The sequence below is a fragment of the Hippocampus zosterae genome, chromosome 16 (genome assembly GCF_025434085.1).
Source record: "Hippocampus zosterae strain Florida chromosome 16, ASM2543408v3, whole genome shotgun sequence".
NCBI classification, from domain to species: domain Eukaryota; kingdom Metazoa; phylum Chordata; class Actinopteri; order Syngnathiformes; family Syngnathidae; genus Hippocampus; species Hippocampus zosterae.
Window position 1 is genome coordinate 8,351,514 of NC_067466.1, and position 27,339 is coordinate 8,378,852.

A 27,339-nucleotide genomic window follows, 5' to 3' on the forward strand; every position below is an offset into this window, starting at 1 on the left:
ACGGCACGGCTTCATTCAATTCAATTAATTCCCATATCGAACAAAACATGAATGCACCACCTGATCTAATATGTGTAACCACTAATACAAAGCGCCTTATCGCAATCCGAGATAAATGATATCAGGCAAGTCGGAGCAGTCCCAAACACGAACAAGGTTAACATCACACAAGTTATTCATTTTGAAACAACGGCAAATTGTTTGCTCTCGCTGGCATTGTTCTACAGGCCAACAAGGGGTGAGGGTCTTTTTCTGAGAGAAAAAAAAAGTCACAGAAGAAAACGCCAGTATTTACATTGTGCTTTCCAAGAACCAAAATGTATTGTCTTCAACTGGATCTGATCTGTCCTCACCACTAGTTGTCACGCACGAACCCACGCACGCATACATGCACATGCACATTCGTGATTGTGCCCTTGATGGTATAATAGTGTCAAAATAATCAGGGTCAGCTGGGCCTTTTCTGTGGGCCAAAAAAAAAAAAAAACGTAATAAGCACGGACAAACATTTCAATCCTAAATTCTAATACTTGTCCCTTGAAATTGGGTTGATTTATTCTCAATGGTCTGTTCTTATTCTTTTGGCTCCACTGCTTTTCAGTACTTGTGTATGTTGTAATTTGAACATCCGCAATGCTTGCCAATGTAACTAAAACAAGATTCAAAATGGGACGGTTTCTCTCATTAATCAGATTTAAAAATGTGTCATCACGGGGACAGACTGGCCGGACTTCGATAATGTTGTCACTTTCCCGCCCTCTGATCGGTTGATATGAGTAATACTTGATAGTTTACAGCCAATTTTAATAAGCGAAACATCTCCGAAGGGATCTGTTCAAATTAACGCTTCTGATAATCAGCGTCACTGACGAGTATGATGCATTTCATTTCAATGTGTCATGTTTTTCTCATTTAATTTGGTTAATATTCATTCTGAACAATTTCAAATGATGTAGTGTCGACTGTGTCCAGTTAATGGTATTTTTCTATGGTAATTATGTTTTTCCCATAATTGTGATGCGGGAGTAGACAGGCAGTAGAAAGCGATGAGTCAACTAGTCAAATAGTTGCCTTAACTACGCTGTACCGATTTGGCCAACTTTGGCCACTTTGGCCAATTTGCAGTGGACTTAGGACTCATCCATCTGCCACCAACAAGGCATCTTTATAGTCTGCACAGGTCAGAGAGTAAAAAAAAAGAACAAATGTGTCGCTGTATTATACTGAGTCAACATTTGCGTGGGTTTTCTCCGGGTACTCCGGTTTATTCCCACATTCCAAAAACATGCATGGCAAGCTGATGGAAAACTCAAAATTGCCCCAAGGTGTGAGTGTGCCCTGCAATTGGCTGGCAACCGGTTCAGGGTGTCCCCTGCCGACTGCCCGAAGACAGCTGGGATAGGTTCCAGCACCCGCCCTTGTTGAGGATAAAGGGGATCGGAAAATGAATGAATGAATAAAGTCGGACAAGAAAAACTTCGGATTATGAAAAAAAAAAAAAATCTTACACGTTTACCCAATACGTTGGAAAAATGTGACAGCTCACCTAATGCACAGTGGTGCACCGTCCACATCTTGGACGGTATTTGCTCCATGGTTGTGTGCTGTAATTTGGCTCATAATGCTAACAGTCTCACATCATGCCCCGCTATGGCTTCTTTTTAGAAAATTGATTTTAAACGGTCACTGATGGTCGTCGGTGGTAGATTAGCTTCAGCGCAGGCTACAAGAGTTCACATCCCAATCAGTGATGGTGGAAATGGGAATGATTGACTGAGAGTGTAAGTCTACCTTTCATCCAAAGTCAAACTGCGATAGCCTCCGGCTTTTCGTATAGGATCAGTGACGTAATGGATGTATGGATATGTTGCATGAACTACAATTTGAGGGATAGGGGTGGGAGGGGGGACAAACACCTTCAATGGGGAATTACCCTTTTACCAGATACATTATTATTTTGTACATACTGTATTTCAGTAGGCAAAAATCCGGAGCCAATCTCAAGCAACAGCTGCTGTTTGGTGATGGCCCTGCGCCACGTACATGTAGCACAGTGTATGAAGTGCTGCCTCTGCAAGTTTAAATGCTTTTGTGATTGAAGAATTTTTTTTTTATGGCCCCGTGTTTTTCCTCACACAGTCTGAGCTCCGCTACCGCTAGTAGAAGCAAACTGTTACCCCTTCCCACGCGCATCCACTGTTCGGCAAGATGATGAGAGGCAGGCTTGCGAAAGCCTCTCTAGTTGCAAAGCTCGGGGTCCTCCCTTGGTTGCCATGGTAACAAAATCCCGTTTTATTTATTTCTTTTTCCACCAGGCGGAATCGGAGCTGGCTCATTTGCGCGAGACAGAGCTGACTTGGGGCAGAGTTTTCTGATGAAAGCGTGCCACAGACATGAAGGGGAGACAATATTCTAAATTGCTATACAAGATGCCACACCGGAGAAGACTAAATTCTTCATTCCGTTGCAGTAGATTTCATGTCAAAGTTGTGTGACATACAAGGGCTTGAAACTTGACATAGAATCCCATAGGTCGCTTCCACTCATGTGCTTTTCACAAATGTCGACTTTTTGTCATCTTTCACCGTCCTCGTACATTTTCAAGCTCCACAAAGCTGCAGAGAGGGCTGACCTTCAAAAAGGTCTTCCATATATTATTACAGCACCTTTCCCACGAGAACAGCTAAAAGTGCACACAAGGGCGCACACAGAGCACACTTCTGAGTCCTGACATCCTTCCAAAACGGGAAGCTAAAAAGGAATAGCTTCCTTCTTCTTTCCGAACGCTGTGAATTACATCTCGGCAGGTGGTCATTCGTTCGACTGTGGTGAATCGTTCAAATCGCAGACAGGAGCGTTGTTTGCGTGTATACGTCCTGGCCACCCATCCGTTCCGTTTGAAATCGACGAGCACTTCGGTTTCAAAGGGAATGAATGCATCGCTATCATCCAAAATGAATGTTTTTATTCATCCCAAGGAAGGGGGCGGCCATTTTACCATTTGCTGTCGACTGAAAAGGACATCGCAAGTTGCTCAGGGCGCGGGTAACTGCCAATCGCAGTTCACCGCGGGAATGTCACATAACAAATCTCAGAAGACATTTGAGCTGCGATTGATCATTAACCGCGCCATGAGATACTGGGATGTCATTTTATGGCGTGCTGTATTCCACAAAGGCAATAGTCATCCAACTACAGTGTTTGATTGGAAAGAAACTTTATTGGACTTCCTTTGTAATGTTATGATCGTGATTCATTACGTGCTCACACACACACACACACACACACACACAGAAACACGCACACATTTCCAGCACCGTGTGGTTGTGGACACAGCCATCCTCTCAAATGTCAGCTTTAGCTTCATTCAGCTGTTTTCTTGCGCCGGGGGGGCTTCTTTCTCCTTCTGTTGAATTTGTGCTGATTTTGGAGCTTCAAAAAAAAAAAGTGCTTGTTCAGGGTTGTTTGTGCCTTTAAAGCACGAGCAAGGGATAATTGGGTTCATTGCACCTTGCTTCCCCAAGTGCAATGTACTTGAACAAATCAGAAGTACTGTACGGTATGTACCTGTACATCAGTGAAAGATAGCAACTTTAAAATAAAGCAAATTCAATCCAAATACAGGAGACACTTCACTAGGCCAAGACCCTTGGTACAATTTCTTAACGTGCAAGCTAAACACTAGTCTGTGTCCTAATTGTTGATCTGGGGTCCCACGCATGAAAGAATGAGCTGCTAGTCACTCGTCCGCCACCGTTCTTTCATCGGTCACCCTCTGAAGTTAAAATCATTCCAGACTGTGACTTGAATTTGGTCAAGGCGTTCTTTCAGTGGGTCATCCTGGCAAAGCCCACTCAGCACCACTTGCTCTGTCCCTCTTGTCCTCCAACCAAATGATTCAGCTGGTATGATGCTGCACATACAGCAGCTTTTATCAGCATCAAAAAGATGACCCGCTGATGCTTGTGGGGACCGTTGGTGACGTGATACACATATGCAATGGAATATGATGTGACTTCAGCAGTCCAGTTAATGACCATGGAAAGCTTTTACAGGTCAGATATTCCAGTTTACTAGAGACCCTAAATATAACAAGTACGATACAGTTAGACCAGGTTTCGACAATGAGTTCTCATTGAGGGCCGAATTAATTCATGGTTGCCAGGTCGTGAGCCAAATAATCTCGGAGTTTGTTTGTTTAAATGCATTGGACCAGTAAATATTGTTTTCTATGCAGATTGTATTGGTAGTAATCCATTTATGAACTATTAATTATAAGCCACAGGTGTGAAACTCAAGGTCCGAGGGCCAGATCTGGCCTGCTACATCATTTTATGTGGCCCGCGAATGCAAATCAAACATGTCAACTTCCACGATGCTTGCTATAATCTCGACCAAAATTCTCCGATGTAATAAATAAGAGACATACTGTAAGCATTTTATTGTAACCAAACCCCTCATGACAGTAACTTAAAACAATAGTTGATTAAACCGTTATTATTGACTTATTTAAAGTTTGGTTTCAGTCATAACGGCCCTCCAAGGGAAAAGGTAATTAAAATTTGGCCCACAACAAAAATGAGTTTGACACCCATGTACAGTAACCGCTGTCCCCGAAAGGGTTAAAAGTAGTCATATTATTATTATTAGTAGTAGTAGTGTTTTGTCGTGTGTGTTTTTTTTTTCAAGATGGCGCCCGAGTAGGCAGCCTTCGGCAAGTGCTCTTCTAGAGCCTTAATTTTTTGTTCTTTTTTGCTGTTTTTGTGTTTTGTTTTGTCACATGTTGTTTGTTGTTTCATTGTGTGGACCTGATATGGACTGTTTTCAGCGCTTTTTTGGCCACGACATTCGTCAAAGGAGCAGTATCTGTGCTTGGTGGTCGCGCCTTCTCGGCAGCACGCCTGTACCAGCACAGATTTTGATTGGGAGGAATGTCGGCGCCATTGACTGTCGGTGCTGGACAGACCTGGGGCGCTTGTGTTTTTTGCGCCAGTAATGGGCAGCATTTTTCCCAACCCCGATTTGTTCAGTGGCTATGTCAGCGCTGTTGGACAGTTGGCGTTGGTGCGGCTGGATGGATGGCCGCTGAAGTTGAGGATGAGGATAGAGGAGCGTTGGCGAAGAGCGCCGATGCGTATTTGGAACCGTGAGTCGCCGCTTGGAATTGAAATGGATTTCCATGGGACAGGAGAAGTGAACCAATCTCTTTTATCGTCAATGGATGCTTCATCTTCTTGTTGACTTTGAAACTTAGCTTGTAGCCGACGTGTGCACATTTTGAGCAAGACGTCTCTGATCCACCGGTTAAAGGACACTTTGATTCTCTCCTCTTTCATCTCAAACTGCTTCAAACAACAAAGCGTGTGACGGAAAAGTGGTTAGGACTGCACGACTGTCCGTGTTTTATGTTATGTGTTGTGTTTATTATTTTACTTTATGTTAACTGTTTTGTAAAGCGGCGGCCCGGTAGTCCAGTGGTTAGCACGTCGGCTTCACAGTGCAGAGGTACCGGGTTCGATTCCAGCTCCGGCCTCCCTGTGTGGAGTTTGCATGTTCTCCCCGGGCCTGCGTGGGTTTTCTCCGGGTGCTCCGGTTTCCTCCCACATTCCAAAAACATGCGTGGCAGGCTGATTGAACACTCTAAATTGTCCCTGGGTGTGAGTGTGAGTGCGAATGGTTGTTCGTCTCTGTGTGCCCTGCGATTGGCTGGCAACCGATTCAGGGTGTCCCCCGCCTACTGCCCGAAGACAGCTGGGATAGGCTCCAGCACCCCCCGCGACCCTAGTGAGGATCAAGCGGCTCTGAAGATGAATGAATGAATGAATGAATGAATGAATGTTTTGTAAAGCGCTTTGTTACAGCTGCCGCTGTTGTGAAAGCGCTATATAAATCAGCATGTATTGTATTGTATTGTATTGTCACAGCAGATACTGTATAGTGGAGCCTGTGTTGATGGAGAGAGGAGGAAAAAAAACCTACACCATGCTGATTGTGTAGCAATTTAACCCTCAGTAAAAAGTTAAAACTAATGACGCAATAAACTACGAAACAAGATGATGAGTGTCAAAATATCCAACCGGCTTTTAGAATTCCCGCACAGACAGCTATCACGTTTCTGCAACCACATCGTCTATCTAGAATATGCTAATAAAGACAAAAGAAATGAAGTACAATGCAAAATGTGTTTGCATACTCTCTTGCCTGGTGCGTTTTCTTTCTTATGAATATTTAATACTTCTGGTTTTGGAATAGAGGAGGAATCCGAAGAACCCGCAATTAGATTTGCTAGCTTCATAAAGTTTTTAAAACCGTGAGCTCGTTGATCAGAGGCCGCTTCTGACAGGCAAGACAGGGAACAAAATTTCCCACGGGAATCTTTAAAATGTTGGGTTGTCAACCAATTTCTGTATTTTTATTGTATTTTTTTTTTCCAGTGCACAGAAAGATAGAAACACAGAGCCACACCAGGATGCACACAGAGAGATGCAAAATTCATGAAAGGCTTTGCTTTCATTCACATTTTCGCCAAGTATTGTATCTATTCATAGCGAGGGATATGTCGAGAAGTCACATGTCCTTCATGCTTTTCTCTGCATACTACACGTATGCAAAAGATAGCATCAAAAAGAGAATTGAATGTATTTTTCGTTCTGATATCATTTTTTGGGGTGAATAATTCAAATAAATATCCACCCATAGAAACATTGTTTTGTTTAGTTTTTTTTGCCTAATATTGTCCTTCCCACGACCCCACATACATTTTTGGAATCGTGTTTGGGTTTTCTTCCCCTACCAGATGAGCGACTCTCAAAACATTAGCCCCACGGATTATTAATATTTATCATTTACACATCCTGCCCTCAATTATTCTCCACAATGGGATGAGATTTTGTCTCTAACTGAAAAGAAGAAGAAAAAAAGAAAAACGTGGCATTGTTTATTTGGGGAAGTGGGGCGTCACTCTTCAGACCTCACAAAGAATTTTCTTTTTATTTTTATTTGATACGTTTTTGACTCCAATTCTGCTGCTTTGAAACCAATGGTTGGACTTGCGTTTTACTCCAATGATTCCTCCGCCTCCTTGATGGTGACACGGAGGACTCCTTGTGACGGCGATGTGGAAAACATCACTTAGACAGACCCAAGGCATCTCGATTAGCTTTCATTCTCACGAGAATTGGAATTCACTTGATGAAATCCCAAATTAAGTACTTGTAAGCAGGTGCGCCGTAAATTAGGGGTGGAAACTGTCGTTATGGAAGATGGCACTGAGGAGAATTAGAAAAGCACATGATTGACGGAGAACATCTTTTCAGCATGCGTCATTGATGTGGTGGGTCCGACCTGCCTGTGTGACATTTGTTGTTTTCACACTATTCTTGTTTGATGGATCCACAAACAGCAGGTAATGTGCCAACCTAGATAGACAATCTACCACCAAATTTTTAAAATAGCCTAATCTTACAAGGAAGAAAAAAAATCCTCATTCATGAAAGGAGATATTCGAAGCATTTACTGTGCTACCATTGCAAGCTGCACTGATCATCTCGTATGAATAATTGCAGTAACGCCGTCAATCAAATGACGGCCGTATCTCACTGAGCAGCGAAGGTTAGTGAGCAAATTCAGTTTTTTTTCATCAGGGTTCGTTCAAGGTCGCAAACGCTCGCTAACAGCATTCGCTATAGTCGCAAACCTCCACTGCTCAGTAAGATACGAGCTGCGAGTATCCCCTTGCGCAGCATTTAAGGCAGCGTTAAACAAGGACTGTGATTCAGACATTAAGTGCACGTTAAGTGCTCTCGCCAGCACTTACATAATAATATTTGATCATAGTTGAGAAACAACGCTGCCGATGACAATCCTCAATGGACAAAACTCACACAACGGAGGAACAGTTTCCTCGAGGAAAATGTGCTTGGCCTCGCTTTTTGGATTGGTTTGAGCAAAATTACTAACAAAGTACAAAAGGGCAAAAGAAGACTATGAACCCCTCCTGACCTCCCCCCATGTGCCCCACGATCATTTTCATGGTCCATTTGGCAGCGTTAAATCAAACAAGACATAAATTTAGCTTCGGGGGGATGCTAAGTAGGGAGGAAAGATGACCAGAATTTGACCAGTCTCCTAAATCATTGTGTTTCCCATCTTTACTTGAGTCGAGGCTCCCAATTCGCAGTAGAGAAATCTCATGGCACAGCACCAAACAAAAATGTCACCAAAGTATGAATACTGACATGATCATGATCTCATCTCAATTTCCTGATAAATGCACTCTCTGTTTGAAATCTGGGCCTGTTTAATTGATCGCAACGCTGATATACAGTACTCGCATGAATTTATTCTACAATGGAAGAATATTCAAAGGTTCTGTCTGTCATTATATATTGTAGGGATAGATTGTGTCATTACACACTCGTGTCCATCACACCCTGATTGGGGGTGTGGGGAAGGGAATGATGTGTGATGGGTTCTGGCTTGGAGATTCAAATGAAGCACTTTAACCCTTTCATGCACCTTGTAAATTGATAACATGATAAGCTGTCCGCTCTAGTGACCGCTGTCCCCGAAAAGGTTAAAGCAGCATTAAAAAAAAAAATGAAAATCTGCGTTAAAAAAAAAATCAATATTGATGATAACCATACAAAGGAAAGCATCCTGGTTAGCGCTGATGAGATGTTTAGCAATGTACAGCAAGCACAATTCCCAAAACACCATTCATGGAGTTTGACGCCAAGGTGAAGTTTATCATCTTTGCACTCACCAAAGATTCTTTTTGCAAATGTTTGTTTTGCCGCAGATGGAGAAAGCTCAGCACTGAACTGCCGACCTCGAGCCTCCACCCCATTGTGTGAACAGCGAGCGCGTCGCCCTTTTGCCCGCACGACAGGAGAACATACTGTTGGTGATGAGGCTGTCTATAGGAGGTAGGTAGGGACGGAACAGTGACATCACATACGCTCAGCCCATGGGGAGGATGTGGGAGAGACACCCAGAATCATGTTTGTTTTCACTTGTGGGGGGAAGTTGACGTGTGAGAGAACAGGAGATAAGGAAAACAATACATCGCAGCCTGATTTCACATTATTTCATAACGTTAATACAAATACGGAAAACGGACACCTGACAGACGGCTCAGTGTAATTCAAATGTACATTCCTGGCTTATTGCAAGTACAGAAGTTTCACCCCGGCGTGCTTATCGGGGGTGGTCAGTGCACAAGGCTGCGGTTTTCTCACGATTGCCGTTCCTTACTGCATATTTCCCCCGCGGCAAATGAAAATCTCAAAGGTGACAACGTCCGGCATCCATAAGTCACCTGACATTGCAGACTTGTCGCGACATGATGGCCATGAAAATCCAAACCAATAACCGTCGACAAATCTCTGCTTCTACGTCTACTTATGAAGTTAATTGGTTCTGGAAGAAATTTCTCAACTAGACAATTTTGCAAGTAGAGAGGCATTTTTCAGCACCCCCCGTGACCCTAGTAAGGACAAAGCGGTTCAGAAAATGGATGGATGAATAGTTCATGTTCTCTCTCAGAAGTGGTTTTCGCCTATCTATCTATCTATCTATCTATCTATCTATCTATCTATCTATCTATCTATCTATCTATCTATCTATCTATCTATCTATCTATCTATCTATCTATCTATCTATCTATCTATCTATCTATCTATCTATCTATCTATCTATCTATCTATCTATCTATCTATCTATCTATCTATCTATCTATCTATCTATCTATCCATCTATCAACACACAGACACATTATACAGCAGAGGTCCCTCTTAGCCAATGGGATGCCAGAAAGATGCTCTGTAATAGCCAATGGCAGAGCAGCTATAAGTATGTTGCATTCAGGAAACTTGGAGCAGCGAGCGTCAAGCCGTACTGTATTTTTAGCTTTCGAGACGTTCGTAGGTAGAGGTGCCGCTGGAATTCTTGGTTTTAATGTACCCTCTCTGAGAGGTATTCACCGTTGGTAAAGCATGCGTTGATTGCCGACCAGTCCAGCGTGAAGTCTGCCGTTTGCCCCGAAGTCAGTTGAACTAAACTACAGCTCCATGACGACCTTGAACAAAATAAGCGGCATGGAAAATGGATAGATTAAAAACAGAAGTATTACATTTGCATATCATTATATACGTTGTGCATGCGTCACTGTGTCCCAATAGTGTTGCCCCACTTTGCCGCTGACATAGGGTACATTTCCTACCATGTACAAGTTGAAAGTAAACAATGAGGCGTGTGTTGTCTTGTCAGATAAGAGCACGCATGACCAAAGGTTTATCGCATTCGCGGAGGGACGGTCCGTTTTAGCGAACATAAACAAGAGCGTAATAGCGTAGGTCAAAATGTTCTCTCCATTGATCATGTTTGTCCTAAATATTGTACTGTTCAAAAGGCCATCAAATGTTTGACGTTTGCTCACGTTCTGTGGTCATCTTGCCGCATGATCCATCGAGCAGATTCTAAGACTCGGGGCAAATTTCCAGGAGATCGGCATATTTTCTTTGAACATAGTGTGAAACTCACCTACAGACTTTCCCAGAAGGTCATCAGGTGACTAATCTTACAAGTGATTCTTCTGTTTGATATTGTAAAGTGGATGCTTGCCTGTCTGAAAACACAGGAAAAGCGTCGAGATGTAGCTTGTATGGCAGACTCCTGAAATGACCAAAAGGAAGAGGTAGAGACGTTGTGTCCACTCCGGGACAATGGGAACAAACCTGTGTCACGTCACGGCACAACCATTCATAGCACGCTGCCGTTTGGCAGGGAAGGCGGGGAAGGGCGGCATGGGGGCGTGGGGGGTAGGGCTAAAGGTCAAAACAGTTCAGCGCAGGTCGACTGTTAGGTGAGGCGCGACAACCTGCTCCGACTCGGAGCAAAAGCCGTGCCCAGCGTCAATGCGGTGTCCTGCATTGTGCTGGCACCACCATCTGCCTCTTCTGATAAGATCACAACGCTCATCAAGCCACTCTCGTTAAGTTGTTGCTGGCACAAGAAATGAGCAAGGAAATCCCCACGGTAATGCTAAGAACAATATAAAAAGTAACTTCGTTCGTAAAGGAACTGATCCGCATCGTACATGTTAGATAGGATCACTATTCATTAGTATACACACATCTTGACAATTCATCTCTCGCCTGACATTTGACGTCAGCCCTCAATCCCACTCTAGGAATAGTTTGCATTTGACCTAATTTGAATGGTAAAATCACTTTATGGAGAAGAGCAACAATGGATGGAAAAGCCAATGAAGTGGCCTATCCTCTCCAAGTTTTGTCTTAACGCATACCAGAAAAGGATGTGGGCTTAGAGGTAAACATCGTTTACCTGGGATGACCTGAAACACGATGCCAAACTCATAAAATAAAAACTGTTTATACAAATCAGAGACTACATGGAACTTGGCTCGTGCCCAAGTCGCCTCGAAGGTTCCCTATAAATTCCTTTATCGATTCATCCGGCCATTTTCTCTTATCCTTATCGAGGTCACGGGTGTATTGGAGCCTAGTCCAGATGACATGGGCGAGAGGGAGGCTCCACGCTGGACCGATCACACGCCACCGCTAACCTCTAAGCACAATTTCAGTGCAGTTTTTCTCAAATTACGTTCGCACTGGAAAAAAAACTCACGCAGTATTTTTGGGGGTGATGCTCAAGCACACCTAAATTGGGGCCTAGCATCCCTAAAATTTGGGAGATTTGATGTTGTTTACTTGATGTTCTTTTAATATTAATTACAGGAGTGTCCAATCATATGGTCCTCCTCTGAGATGTAATATTTTAACAACAAAAAAAATACAGCGTGTCCCCATTGCCTAAAAGATAGTTTGTCATATAAGTATCAGGCTTAAACCAGGAAATGGGGGTTGTACCGCTCAATGCTAGCACACTATTCTGACCACAATTCCTCACTGTTTCTGCATTTAGTCGTAGCCTACCATTAATGTTGTTTGATAGGCGTCACTTGACATTGTTGTCTAGGTAGGAAAACGTTTCAGGTTGTTAGGGACAGCACCTTTCTCCTCTGTTTGAGATGGAAAGATAGCAGCTACGCTAGCTGTTATGTGCGTGTTCATTTTAAAGCCAAGGTGTGACTGACGGTCTTTCCATTATGACTCATTTTAGGACACTTCTTGTACGAGGGGTACATTTGATTTGAAATGTTCCAATTAGTGAAATTTATCTTGCCGGGAGTAGAGCACCTCTAAACTCTTGATCCTAGAAACACCCCGATCCCTCATTCGTGTCATGGGTGACAATTATTTTAGGAGGAATTATGTCAATCTAAAGGATTTTCCTTCGAGGCCGTCATTGTACCGGAGTTCTTCATATTGTTCTACTGTCGCTTGTGACGTCTATTTTGACTTACCGGTAAATTAATAGTCTGATATGTGCCATGTGCCCTGTTTTCCCGGCAAAAGAATTTGGGTGTGTTCGTAACACGGGTGCTCCTAACAACACAATAACCACAAAAAAAATAAAATAAAATCTGCACACATCCTCCGTGTTTGTGTCTGTATTGTGTCATCTGGAGAGAAGTAGTTAGGAGGTCTTTTGATAAGTGTACAAGTGACTCTTGCACACAATCCAACATGTCGCTTCCTCTTCCTGCTTGTGAAGCACTTGAGTCACAGGCGACATCACAGGAGAAAGTCAGGGACAATATAAATAGGTCCAGTGACACAGCGGTGGGGAAACATTTCTGATTTATCTCATTGTCTTCTCCCCGAGTGTAATGAGGTTACATTGGGGAATGCGATCGGAGATACTTGTTGGCCAGCTTTGCGGACGTGGACATTGGGAACACTGGTTTATTTTGTCAGCTGAAGACCCCCAAGGCGCTGACCCACACCAGGAGAACAGACCGCCCGTCGGTTAAAACTGAAGCAATCAGAACAGTCTGTCCTCACCCTGATGAACAGCTCCAAAAAAAAAAAAAAAAGATCCAGCATTGAAATTACTCATAACGAACAACCAAAACAAGTAACGTCAATCATCCATCTGCTCAGTTTTCCTTCATTTTGTCGCTTTAGGCCAGGCACAATTCTCACGTTTGTCATAATTTGTGTTCTCGAAGTTAATTGCAGTCATATTTCTGTGTATTTTTCATCATAATAATCAATCAGCGTTGAGCATTTTAGCAATTGATATTGCTAAAATGAGATTGACAACCAGTACAGGGCCAAACAATAGTGACCATATCAGTGTGACCACATCTATCCATTCTCCATCCTTTCATCCTGTTCTGCGTCACGGAGACCTTGGGTGTATCACAGCCCCGACTTTGAGTAACAGGCAGACTACACCTTCAACTGGTCGCCAGCCAGCCTCATTTCATTAAAAAAAAAAAAAAAAGATATTTTGGTAGGCACAGAGGTTCGCATGTCTGACCCCCCCAGGTCAAGAGGTCTTGGATTTGAATCTCGGCACCGGCCTTCCTGTATGGAATTTCCTGCGTTCTTGTGTGGATTTTTTTCCCGGGATGCCGGCTTCCTTCCACATTCCATTATCATGCCTGTTAAATTAATTGAAGACTGTAAATTGTCCATAGGTGTAAACTGAATGAGAATGGTTGTCTCCCCTTTTCTCTATGTGACCTGTAGTGACTGCTGACCAATCCCGGGGTGTAATCTGCCTCTCACCAAAATCACCGGGAAAGGCTTCAGCTCATGACAACCCTGAACAGGATAATCGGAACAATAAATGGATGAATGGGCATTTTGGTGACATTGCAGCATTCCTGTCCTTTTTAGTCGGGGTATTGAGAGAAACTATGTCGTTGTTGTTTTATGAAAATGCCATTCCCACAAGGAAAAAATATATATAATAATTAAATAGAAGAAAAGAACTATGTTGTAATATACTTAATAAAAGACAGACATGCAGATGTGTCATAATGGAGAATCAGCTCCTCTCTCAGCCATTCACTACAGCAATAATATTAGCCATTCTTTGCAGAGTATAAAGAATATATAAACTCACAAGTCAGGTCACTTGTACCTCAAGGCACCACTGTACTATTTTTTCATCTTGTTTGTATTTTGCTGCAGTTTGGATGCTCTGAAGCAGATGCCGCCTGGATTGTAGTGGGAGATATTCTGTGTTTTGTGTGCTGCGTTTGGCCATCGCGAGTACAACCACACACCATGGTGTGTTTTGAGAGAGTTATAATGTCTTTAATGGTTCTTCAGCTGTCACATGCTTCTGCCACTATTTGCTTTTGGGTTCGCCTGCCTCATTGAGTCCAAGTGACCCATGTTCCGTACCTCCATTATTTAGGAAGCCGACCGGAGCTGTGGCCATAAAGCAGTTGATGCTTCTCATGGCAGCAATTGCGGAACCTGTCGGTGGAGACCGGCGATGAGGGATGCTGTCAAGCTCCTGAAGGAGTCCTGTTGGCCCTTTTTAGCCAGTAAGCCTCCATAGGCAGCTGATTGGTAGCGGCAGACAAGACAGTTTTGGTGGTCGCTGAGGCAAAAACTCAACTTTTGGAGGAGTTTGGTGAAGCCATGCAAAATGGCTTCCGGATGGGTTGGAGGTCATTTCTGGTCCAACGTCTCAGGATGAGTACCTCCTCAATTCCATCGACATGCCTTCCTTTGAGGAAGCAAATTCTTGTGGTTGAAGTCACCAAAGTGGTTAAGAAGTTATTTGATGATCTGGCCACGTCCGTGGATAAGTCTCCCCTGTAGTTTATCAAGGTTCTGGGTGGTTGGCTGCTATCTTGGTTGAAACGTCTTTACAACATCATATGGAATTCAGAGAAAGTGCCTGTGGATTGGTAGACCAACTATGACACTCCTAAGCCCTCCTTAGTAAGGTCTGTTTGGGGGTTCTGGAGAAGGAAGCTCCATCAGGAAGTTGAATCTCAGATCTGGGAGAAGCAGCGTGATTTTCATCCTGGTCGTGGAACAGTGGACCTTTGGAGTTTGCCCCAACTAGTCTACTTTGTGGAATTCGAGAAGAAATTCCAGAGACTCATTAATTAATGTGGGGTGTTTAGACATGTCAGAGTTTGGTCGACATTGCTAGTCGTAAATTAGCTATGTTTCCAGAGAGGGTTGGACTCCGCTGTCCTTTGTCACAGATTCTTTCCTTGACATCTCTGGACAGAATTTTTGACACAGCCAAGGCATTGAGGGCATTCGGTTTGGCAGCCTATTGTGTTTCTGCTTTTGATTGATTATCTATTATTTGATTATTTGGTTCTGAGGTGGCATGGGCATCTGATTCAGATGCCTGCTGGACACCCACCCTAGTGAAGCATATAGCAGCTCGTTCTACTAGGACGAACGTCAGAGGATGTCCCAACGCTGCAAGAGTCACTAGGCTGGCCAAGGAACACCTCGGGATCACCCCGGAAGTGTAGGGAGAGGAGTCTCAGTTTCCATGCTACAGTTGCTACCCCCGCAACCCGATCCCGGTCATGCGGAAGACAAACTCACTGTGTCATGCTGACGATTTTCTAACACTTTGGTTCGTAAGTCAGTAAATATAGGAGAAACTGCTCAATACGAGTCATGTGGCACTTCAAATTACAATCCTCACTATCAATACACAATAAGGTGACAAAATGTTAGTCTGTCGATGAGTGGGCAGATAAGTAACTTTGTCGAAGAGAACTATCAACTGTGTTTTCTATCAGTTGTCCTGAGTTGAAAAAAAGGTGGTGCTTTTGGCCACAAAGGGTCCTTTTATAGTGAACCTGTATCCATTTCTTCCAGCCCCTGTTTTGCCTTCAGTGAATATGTGACCTGCATTGCAGGTTCTAAAGATTTACACCTCAGCATTACTTCACGATGTGTCGTGTGAATCATCGCTGCGGCACCTGCTGAAAAAAGTGCCTCGAGTCAAGTCAAGTCAAGTCAAGTCAACAGTATTTATAGAGCACTTTCAAACAGCCATCGCTGCATACAAAGTGCTGTACATGGAGCGATTTAACATACACAATAAACAGTAAGACGAATCGGTAATAAAGGCGGTAGAAAGCACCAAGCAGTAAAATCAAGAGCAAATCTAAGTCTAAATCTGAGAGTCAGTCAATAAAGTGGGAGCTCTGACTTTCATAAGAACTAATTAAGACTTCTACCAAGGACATTCTCTGTTCTGTAATATTTGATGTGCTCTGACACACACTCGAGCACGAGAATTTAAAGACGTGACAGGACACAAACTGCTCTCCGGTGTTTTTAATGATGCATAAATGATGATGACCTTCCTACGTACGTTATTTCAATCAGCAAATGTGCAGCCAGCTCTTTTGTCTTGCCTGAGGGTTTGTTGCTTCTGTACATGCATGTGAGGTGTATATTTAGAATCGGCATGCGTAGCAAAGGGCATTGCGTGGGAAGACTTTTAACATTGGAAGCGCTGCAAAAAATCAAATCAAATAACCGCACATGCATAGTGTAGATGTACCTGTACATATTTGTAACGTCAGACTGAGAACCCCGCGCACTCATACACACACACACACACACTACAAGGGAGGTAAACCTCAAATGCACTGTCACACCCTGCAGAGGAAACCCCAGCTAGTAGACACGACTCCGCACGATGCTTCCCTGATGCATTATTCACTTCTTTGAAGCCGATTCTCCTTTTCACTTCAAACTCTGATAGTCAGAGTGCTTTGCAGGGGGCCACACAAGCACGTGGGTGTAGTGTGTTGGAGATGTAGCCCACCGTACGGATAGAACAAGCCCCGCGAAATGAAAGTGAGCTATTTTAGTTTATCTAGCGGAGCCTTTTAATGTGTTTCTTTCGCTTTTTTTTCTTTTTTTTTTTGGCAAGACATGCAGGTGAGAGAACACTGAGCAGGGGAAGCCCTCATTTTCTCCATCTCATCGGCATGCATGGATTAATTGTTCGCACGTATTCATTATTCACCTCCCACGGGCAATGAATTATTCAGCGCCCGTATTTCCACATGAGGACAGAAAGGGGAAAATATGAGGAATGCCGTTAGCCTGAATTCTATCTCATCCTCGGGCTTAGCCACCCCCCTCTTACACATTTTCACCACACCACTGTGAGAACAAATTGGTAGACATTACCCACCTCCTATTACTGTGAATGTTCTTGCTTCAGGGAGTCAGGGAGGATGAAAAAGGCCTTGTTTTCATGTCTCTGCTGAAAACCATTATCATGTCTCTCGAATTGTTTTGGGGGGGGCGGAGGGGGACCCATCTCTGGATGTTTATGTGTATCTGCAGATGCCTCTGCTATACCCTGTACTGTGCAAGCACCATCATCAAGATATATTGCTTTAGATTGAATGTATCTTCATGCAGTGTTTAGCCTGTATTAGAATGACTTGGTGGCGGCTGGTCGGATCTTACAAAATTGTAATTTTGTCATCACGGATCATGTGATATGGTGTTTTATTTTGGGGGGGATTGGCCGTTACATTTGCAACATTGTAATGACGTTCATCCACGGTTTTCGATTTTGAATCGGAGCAAAACTAGTTGCAATCAGCCATTCTTGAGAAGTATTTGCATTGTCATTCATTTACAGTGGTACCTCTACTTACAAAATTAATTGGTTCTGGGAGAAATTTCTTAACTAGAAAGTAGAGACCCGTTTTCCATGTAAATGCCCTAATCCGTTCCAAGTCCTCCAAAAGTCAAACATGTTTTCTAAAGCATAAAAAAATGCATCAATATATGTACGGTAACAAATACATGTTACAATTACATTATTGCGTAATACACGAGAGTTGTGTATAATGTAAAAAACAAAGAATAGGGTAAAGAATAAAAATGTTCATTTAACTTTGTACTGCATACTCTTTTTTTGCCCTCTTAATTCTCTCTCAGAAGTGTTTTTTGCCTGGCGATTTTTAAGAACTGATCCAAGGACGTTTGCTTTTGTCGCTTTTAACAATCCTTCGAAAACGGCCAAGGCAAACATCAGCAGAGTGAGCGATCGCCCGACAGGTGAACTTTTTCTGGGTGACTCATATTTACATAAAACTATCATTGCGCTTCATGGTCCGAGGGGTGAATGAAGATGATGCTGCATAGACACAGATCTATCGACACACATACGACAGAGGTCTCTCTTAGCCAATGGGATGCCAGGAAGATGCTCGGTAATAGCCAATGGCAGACAAGCTGTGAGTGTGTTGCGTTCAGGAAACTCGGAGCTCCGAGTAGCAGCCCATAATGTATTTTTACCTTTCGTATCTTGAAATTTCTTTCGTAACGAGAGGCAATATATTCCTGTTGAGGCGTTTCGTAACTTGAAAATTTCGTATGAAGAGACGTTCGTAAGTAGCGGTGCCACTGTATCTCTATTCAAGTAGTGTTCATCGGACAAGATTTTCTGAAAATGCCTTCAGCAAACAGGACATGAGCAAAGACAAGGGGAATTTGTTGATTCGGTGGCCTGCATGTAATCAAAAAATATTTTACCTTTTATACTATAGCGTGTGTGACCAAGCCTTCAAGTCGTTCCAATACAGCGTTGTTAAAACCCAACGCTGCTTTCTGCTGTATTGTTTGGACAAGGGCAGGAATTTGTGTTGGAGTTGAAATCGATCGAGGTTCCGTCTGCAGCTCTCTCCTTGATGTCGTACTATCATGCATCTTTTTCATTGCGGCCTCTCGCAGCCGCTTGTACTCAGCTGTTATTAAAACGACACAAGAGATCAATTACGGCGTTGCTGCTCTCATTAGAGACATAAAAGTTGCAATGAGACCAAAACCGTAGTCATTTGCACGATTCCGATATCCTTGGGCTCTGATGACAAATGAATGTCAGACATATTACAACTTATCTCAAGAAATAGAAGAAGAAGAAAACCTTTATTAGTCTCACAATGGAGAAATTCACAATTCACAGCAGCAAAGTTATGAAAGTAAGAAGTAGAACAACAAAATATAGGAGCTGCTGGAAAGGCAGCCACTCTCGCGGCGCCATTTTGAAGTCAAAATAACAGAAATAACACAAGCTAAGAAAGAATCAAAAGATATTGAGCCCATCTTTCTTTTGTTCAGTTTTGTCAAATGTTAGGGTGATACAAAATGTGACTCAACGTGAATATCCGCTGTCAAAACAAGCAAAGCGGGATGAAATGTGGAGCGCTTGAGACGAAAGCAGGCTCTTGATCACAGTCTGCGTCTTGGCAGAGAAACGCGTTGGCAGTGTGGCACAGCGGGACTTCCGAAATGTCTTCCACTCAATCGTGCATGCGCCCACACAATCAATCTGTCATAATATTGCATCCCCCTCGTCTCCCCAATGTGGCTATACCCGACCGGTTTCTGACACTGCTCAATACACGGGAGGAAAATATATGTATGCTTTTTTTTGGGAGGGTGGGGGGGATATGACATAATGAGTGTAAAGACGTTTGAAGAGTTAACGCGCCACAATAGATACGCAATAATGCCTGTGTTGATAAGAAAAGACTGACCTGAAATGACAAACCATTTCCTGCATTCCTGCCCTCGTAACACATTTACACAGCCATTTATAATGTTCAACTCGGAGCCTAATCTAACGCGAGCTAATATTAGACACCTCATGAGGTTAAGTGCCAACGACGCTCTCAATTATGGGCTTATTTTCCAATCGGGTGAGAATGTGACTGGGATGCTTTCATTGCGTTTGACATTTAAAAGTGGCTGCTGACGGAAAAGCTTACCGTAGTGTTTCTCACTGCTCGATCCTTTTGGAACACATTGATGATTCAAGAGCAGCCACTTGGTGGTCCTCGTCTTATGAATATAGATGGTGAAAAACGCACACTATATAAAGTGCGTTTGCAGGGGAAAAAAACGTCACCGTCAAGTTTGTGATTTTGTTTGTTCATGAATAATTGGCACCGAGCGGTTCGGATGTCTTTCACAATCTGTCGCCATTGTTTTCACTTCTCCCACTCTGCCTGTCAGCCACAAGCACCTCATTAGCCACGCTACTCACAAAGCTATTTCAAATCAGCACTCGGCCACTTTTTAAGGCCCCCCTGCTCACTTGCTCTTTCGGCGATTGTACTAGCGCCCTCATGCAACTTTTCAGCACTTCTTCAGAATGACCTTCCATCCAAGACTAGGCCTGCCTCTGTCCTTTCTGCCTCGCCGTATTTTTTATCTCCGGTACTCGCCTCAGCCTTCTGTTCCCGACGACAAGGCTCCTCCCCCTTTTGTTTGCCTGTCCCCTGTTTGTTGTTGTGCTACCAGTGGGTTGTGGAATATTATCTGTCTATGAACCAGGACCCGTCCCAGGTCTTCAAGTTTTTTAAATATACGGAGCATCTGTGAAGTGCTTTTTAAAGCTATTATAACCTTGCCTGGAAAATATACACAGTAATCAATATTTGAAAACAAATTGTCTAATGATCCATTAAGTTAGCAAAAATTAGAGCTATTGCTGCTGTTGTGCTAAGGACATGACATGCACTCAAATACCTTCATCCAACCACCTATTTACGCGCGTATTGTCGCGTATCATCATTTGGTTCACGGGTGAACTGGAGCCTTTTTGCAGATCACCATAGGCAAAACTAACTAATTATTCTGTGTGTGTGTGTGGGGGGGGGGGGGGGGGGGTCCTCCAATTGGTGAGCTCAGAAGTGTACCCACAAAAAATCTTTGATCCCGACTCTGTTGGCCTCTTTCCTCTCCATTTACTTGCCTTTGGCTGTTTGTGCCTCATTTCATCAGTTCCAGTCTGTCTGAACACCCTAGACCAGCACCAATTTTTGTTCTACAGTGAAAAAAACTAATTGGGAGTTTTTACTTGTGCATGTCTTCCTGTTTCTCTCCTCTTCCTCGTGGAGTTGTGCACGCCTGTAAACGTTTTTTTTCTTGGCATCTTCCCAGCTGTCTTTGTGTGAGTTAGTCCCCAGGTTTTGGTCACGCATCAGTTTCCTGTGTCTTATTAGTAGTCATATGGCCTGATTCATTTGACTCACTTTCCTGTGCATACTGTTATTTTAACTTTGGAGTTTTGCTTTTCCTGGAACTTTGCACAGTAGAGCTTTAACTTATTCCACCCAGACAAAACAACTTGCCTCATGAATTATAGAATTAGAATCATCACCGGAACAATTTAATTAACTTATATAACAAAAGATAATGTTTGACTGACATTGAGACTGCTAAGTAAAGTATTTATTGTTTTGGCTGTTGTTTGCATTGGCATACGTACTACATGGTTAATTTGGTTGAAAGAGCTCTTGCTGGATATAAATAACTAGCTGGTTCGCCGCCCTCCGGGCGGCTCATCAGCTAGTTCCTGCGGAAGGCTGGTAAGGCGGGCCTTCGGCCCACAAAAGTGTTGTTGCCTGGTTCAACTTTTTGTTCATCTTCATTGCTTATCGCGAAAATAAAGAGATGTTTAGCTCTACTAAATAACTAACAATTTCATTGCAATGCTTGTGGGTAGACAACATTTTTTCGCTAAGATGCCCGCGCGATCGTAGTGAGCCACTGCCTGAGCGGCACAGTGGCGGCGCGGTGTGGTAGGGACGTTTTGAAAATGGACAGACGGAAGGACAGACCGTGTGTGGGACGACGCGCAATATATATATAGATAGATAGCGCAAGTCTGCTTCCAGTTCTGAGGTTCGAGACTGAATCTTTTTTTTTTCTTATGAGTAACTGGTTTGCACTACTTTGAGTGACAAACTCCATGATGGTTAAAAACATTTTTTTTAATGTGAAAAATAGAAGACTTGGTTTAGTACTAGTTATGGTCAGCTTGATGTCATTCATGCTGAGTCATGTTGCTCACTTTTTTACCTCTTCCTCGAGATGGGAAAGGTTTGGGAGTGGTGCATGTGTAGGTTGACATTCACCTTCAGAGTAGAATATAATGCCGATTTAAAATCAATCTGTGATGAACCGACATGTTTCAATAATACAAGCTATACTATGTTTCTGGACCTTATGCGTGGCGTCTTAGAAAATTCGTGTGGGGATGTCAGATGGCAACATGTCGTCCAATTCTAGAATGACCCTTGTGTGCACTCTGCGGTTCACCCAAAGTCAGCTACAGGGGGCTCCTCGTGAGGACGAGCAGTAAAAGCTGGACATGGATGAATGGAAGGACAGTAAAGATGTTCCTAATGTGGTGACTTTATCGTCATTTAATTACTCAAAGTAGTCAGTTGTTCAACACAAATTACAAGGATAGCCCTTTTTTTGGTCTAAAACTAGCATGCTTGTTGTGATCAAATTAACTTTCATAACAAAAGTAATCCCCATTGTCTGCTAAAGTGAAAATCAAATGTATAGAAACATGAAGTGGTTCTTGTCCCTAAATTTGACAATCTGTCGCGACGATTTCTCATTTCAATTTGCAAGCATACATTCCTGAAGACAGAGTCCAAGAGTGACGCACTAAGCATTGCTGTGTATGTTGAACACAAGGGAATCTAATTAAAAGCACCCAAAATAGTTATTTTTTTTAAATTTTGGCTCATTTGAAACGAATTGGTGGGAAACTGACTTGAAAGTCTCTTAGCACAGGAAATGAAAAGAGAAGTGACCATTAACCTTGCATTCATGTCAGCAAGATGTCAGTCGCATGAATTGTTTAGATGAGATTGTCCCTGTGTGAAACACAAACCTGATTTAGAGGCCCTATAAATTTAATTCCACCATCCAGTCCCAGAAAGCATGACTTGAGCTTACTAAAATGTTTCACTCGGCGGCTTTGATTATCTTTGTGTTTACGACGGGTTTCCCAATATTCATATAAAACACTCTAGATTATATTAGAACGTCATGATGTTGATTTAGCAGGGGAAACAAATTCTACAAGGAGGGAATCGCAAACAAAACTGTCAGACTTTAATGTCCAAGTAAAGTAAGCACAAACTCAAAGTAAATTAAGAGGCCGACTGTGAACCTCGCTATTCAATTAGGTCGGTTTCAAGAAGTTTATTGTCATGCACTATCAACAGAAACGTAACGAATGGCATATTGCAATTAAAATGACTTCCGCAGATTACAAGGGAGGCCCCCTACAGGGACCACATTGATAGCCCCCTTTAAAATATTCCTCACCGGCCATGGGACATTGTGATTACCTGGGATTGCTCCAAGCGTGAACATTTGAAAAAGTATTTGGAGTATTTTAGCTTTGGATTTGGCGCCACCTTGTGTCGAATTTGAATTATTGCAGTCCGACTAAACATCAAATAAATCAGGAAGATGCCCAATGAGTCCGGATGGTTTACTTTCTCGTCAAAATCGTATTATCGCGACTTATTATGCCCCCCACCACCATATTACAGGGAAGAATAATATGTATAAAATCGGTCCTCGGTTTACGAGGTTTGTTTCAAGATTACAAGCGGCGTGAACTGTGTGATGTAAAACTATACACGAAGAACATATCGCTAAGTCAGACCGCCATCGTCGAACTTATTGTTTTTCATGTCATTATTTAATACTTATAGCCCAGAAGTGTATTTAATACATATATTTATCATGACTATGCTGCTGCGTGTTTCACGAAGAAAACAAACGTATGTGCAATAGGTGCATTTACGTACATTCACCGTTTTAATTTGTAGTGCTGGCAAAATTGAAGAATTAATTAAAACGGCATTGAAGCACATTTCAACAGAGTAAGGCTAACTTAAATAAAATGAGTTTGACACATAACAGTTTTACCGCAGTTCAAAATAATTCGCAGCAGAGACTCCGGGGTAAATTGATATTTTTCTCACGCAGTAATTAAACTCATTGAAATTAAATTGAAGTCTTTTCTTTTTTTCTTTTTTTTACCTATTAACGATCGAGGGACATCATTGACTCGTTCGGTCATTAGGATTTCAACTCGCACCCTTAATACACAGAGAAAAACGTCGACGTCATGCGGTCGGACGAAGCTGGCTTGGGACGCGTACAGCGCGGCTCGCCTTAATACACAGACACAACACGGCATCGTCAATTGTCAGATTCGTTACACAACATTACATGGGGACGTTTTTTCCCCTCCCCCCCAGCCTTCGTTGCTCAAAGGTGTTTGGATCGGAACCAGCAAGCTTGCATGAGTGCTTGCTTATTGGAGTCATCCCGTTGAGTTGCATTGGGGAAATGTACCCACAGGACACAATTCATAATTTCATTCAAAATAATGTTGTCATGGAGAAACCAAAGAGGTAACGTGCGCACACTTATTTCACCGAGGGGAGGAAAAAAACTACTGGATATTCCTGGCTGTTTTTTGGTATTTATTTTAATCACCCAAAATGTTGTACATTACCGACACTGAAAAAAAATTGTGAATTAAATAGACTTAATTTTATTTGGTGACCATTTTTTTCCAATGTACTTTTGACGACATTGTTGACCAATTGGAGTGAAAGCGAGTTTACATGTATAAATTTGGTTGGGCACACAGGTGGCTTTCTTGACAGTTTTAAGCTTATTTTGGCATATTTTTAATGTATTTTGTTTGTGTGTGTGTGTGTGTGTGTGTGAATAATAAGAAATATCGAGCAAATAGATTACAGTGCTAGTTTTAATAGCAACGCTTCGAGAATGAAACTATTGTGCAATTTTTTTCAGGTATGTGTCCAGCTCAAGGCAAAATAACGTAACGACAACAGTAATTGAGCTGCAGCATCCAGCAAACTACCTGACAAAGTTCTCACTTGAATCAAAGTTGCCCGATAGTGAGTACTGTATTAACAACACACTATTGAATTGTGATGCATCTTTTGAGTGTTGATTGTTCTTTTCTCACCTATCTTATTTTTTCCAGTCAAATCACATGTCAGGAATGTGTTTTGTACCAGCGCCTCAAAGAAGCCACTGGTGTCAGCGGGGTCTTTTCTGCTCCCCGCTGGCCTCCCGGCAAAAAGGATGTTTACAGCATCGACAAAGGTGCCCAAGCCGCCTCTTTGTATTGTTGACACCAACAAGGGGCACAAGGAGTTTCATAATAAACTCTCCGGACTTGTGCCTGTGTACATCAGGAAAAAGGTATTTTCATATAGAGAACATTTACCAGCACGCAAAAATATATTAGAATCATGTATAGGATAGGGCTCGGATTGAAAATCTACTTTTTAGAAACGTGATGTTGGGGCTTGTTTATATTGAAGGATTATGGTGAGATACCCGCATATCTACTGCGGCGCAAAGGAAAGCACCCAAAGTCTCTGGAGGAGAAAAGTATGATTGAGGTGACGAAACCAGAGGAGCCGGAAATCGAAAACCTGACAGAGGAGGAGTGTCGTGAAATCATTGAGGTAATTGATCACAATAGACGTAAAATGCCAGATTTTTCAAGCATTTTCTTTTACATGATGTTTCCAAAGCCAGCCCATGTGCATTGTGATGTAAATATCAGTCGACAGCAGGTGGCAGAACAGTACAAAATGTCAATCCTCTTAGATCAGGGGTCGGCAACCCAAAATGTTGAAAGAGCCATTTAGGACAAAAATAACAAATAACAAACTGTATGTCCGCAGTCGCAAAAAAATAAAAGCCTTCTATAAAACTTACAATGAAGGAACACACACAAGCTCTCCTGCGATTGGCTGGCTACCAGTTCGGGGTGTCCGCCGCCTAGGCTACAGCACCCCCGCGACCCTACTGAGAATGAAGCGGTTCGGAAGATGATTGAATGAATGAATACATGCTGTATGTATGTAGGAGACTGGACTGTCTCAGAATTGTTTGTTATTCATTCCTTTGTTGCGTCTTCACCAACGCCCCCATAGAATTTATTTTGTGATATCCTCGCTTGATTTTTTTGTTTTGGTGCATTATTTTCACTTTTCTTAGTGTCAGTGAAGTGATCATTAATTTCCGTTTTTCGGAGGCTGTCTTCAAACGCCTCTCAAGTCGAACGAGAAGAGAGAAGGCATGGAGTCGGACGCTGACGTGTCTGTTTGTCGAGACTGTTAAAAGCATAAATAAAGAACATTTTTTTAAAAACAACACAATAGCTCTCCTTTTCCTGAGCTATAACATGTATCTATATCTATTTGAGCTATATTAGCCGACTATCAAAAGCTTTTTCCATTTTCAAACATTTTTTATAAAGTTCCAGGGAGCCACTAGATGTCGCCAAAGAGCTGCATGCGGCTCTGGAGCCGTGTGTTGCCGTCCCCTGTCTTAGATGGATAAAAATGTGTTATTTCTCTGCTTAGTTCTTATTCCACGAATGCAATATTAATTAAGAATATGGTGTTTGGACTAACAGCTGCCCATAGAACATATTGTTGCAAAGAAATCTTGATATGGTAATGATATGTGACATTGCATTATTGTTGTTTATTTGTTTTTAGTAACCAAACAAAAAAAATGTCCAAAAATATTCAGTTAACAAACAGTAACCTGAAAATGGTTTTGAATTTGAATGTCTGAGTGGGGTTAGGTGTCTTAGATTACCCTGTTCTACATCATGAGTCATAGGCTTCAGGTCTTGCGGATTTTGAAATATGCGGGACTAACATTGTACAATAATATTACAATTTTGAGTGTGTTGGATTTTGCGGGGGAAAAAAACCCAGACGAAATGAGTTATTGTTGGTTTCTTGATAGTCAGTTTTGTGACATCCTTTGTCATCATGGGTGTTCGTGTGTGGGCAGTATCACAAAATCATAAAATCACATGGAAAAAAACTAAAGACGCTTGTGGAATTATCGTTTTAGAAGATGCTCACTGAGTTGATATCTCACAAGATTTGTGGTCATTGTCCATGATGATGGCGGTTTGAAGTCCCACATTTTGTTTGACATTTTAAACATTTTTTTGTTGCTCTGTTCAGCAGTAATACTTTTTTTTCTCCACAATCTTAGGACCTGAAGAAGAAACTCGGAAAGCTGAACACGTCCTACCAGCGCCTGCCATTTGTCATAGACACACCGATGTTGAAGAACCGTAAGACGCGACTGGAGGGGGAGATGCAACAGCTGGAGTCTGACATTGAACTCCTTGAAACATTGGTTTTTAACAAGTAGTGCAGGAGCCTGCCCCATGTCTTCACCAAAATGAGCATGTGCATGCTAGATTTTTTTTTCTCTTTCTGTGCCTGTGTGGGTTTTCTTCGGGTACTACGGTTTCCTCCCACATTCCAAAACCATGGAATGGCAGGTTACTGGAACACTAAATTGTCCCTAGATGTGAGTGTGAGCGTGGATGGTTGTTTGTGGACCCTGCTTACTGCCGGACGACAGCAGGGAAAGGCTCAAGCATGCCCCGCGACCCTCGTCAGGATAAGCGGATCAGAAAATAGATGTGCAATATTGGTATTCCCAACGCAGGGGTTGCATCCACTTTGGGTCAAGTTGTTGATTTTGGTGGTATAAAAAGTATTTTGATATAAAAGTGAAATGACGTTGA

The 27,339-nt window shown here is 42.5% G+C and overlaps 1 protein-coding gene across 1 annotated transcript; it reads left to right on the plus strand.

Moving 5' to 3' along the window:
- The first annotated feature begins 24,009 nt into the window (after positions 1-24,009).
- LOC127588941 (enkurin-like) lies at positions 24,010-27,339 on the plus strand. Its single transcript, XM_052047967.1, has 5 exons — positions 24,010-24,142; positions 24,552-24,658; positions 24,748-24,968; positions 25,091-25,237; positions 26,796-27,339. The coding sequence occupies exons 1-5, from the start codon at positions 24,078-24,080 to the stop codon at positions 26,955-26,957; spliced, it is 702 nt and encodes a 233-aa protein (XP_051903927.1). The 5' UTR covers positions 24,010-24,077; the 3' UTR covers positions 26,958-27,339.

What these genes read in the sequence shown, in the direction of transcription:
- LOC127588941 (XM_052047967.1), top strand. Translation starts at nt 24,078, where the DNA reads ATGTACCCACAGGACACAATTCATAATTTCATTCAAAATAATGTTGTC. An exon ending in CTGTGTACATCAGGAAAAAG is followed by an intron (nt 24,969 to 25,090) that starts GTATTTTCATAT and finishes TTTATATTGAAG; the next exon opens with GATTATGGTGAGATACCCGC. An exon ending in AGTGTCGTGAAATCATTGAG is followed by an intron (nt 25,238 to 26,795) that starts GTAATTGATCAC and finishes CCACAATCTTAG; the next exon opens with GACCTGAAGAAGAAACTCGG.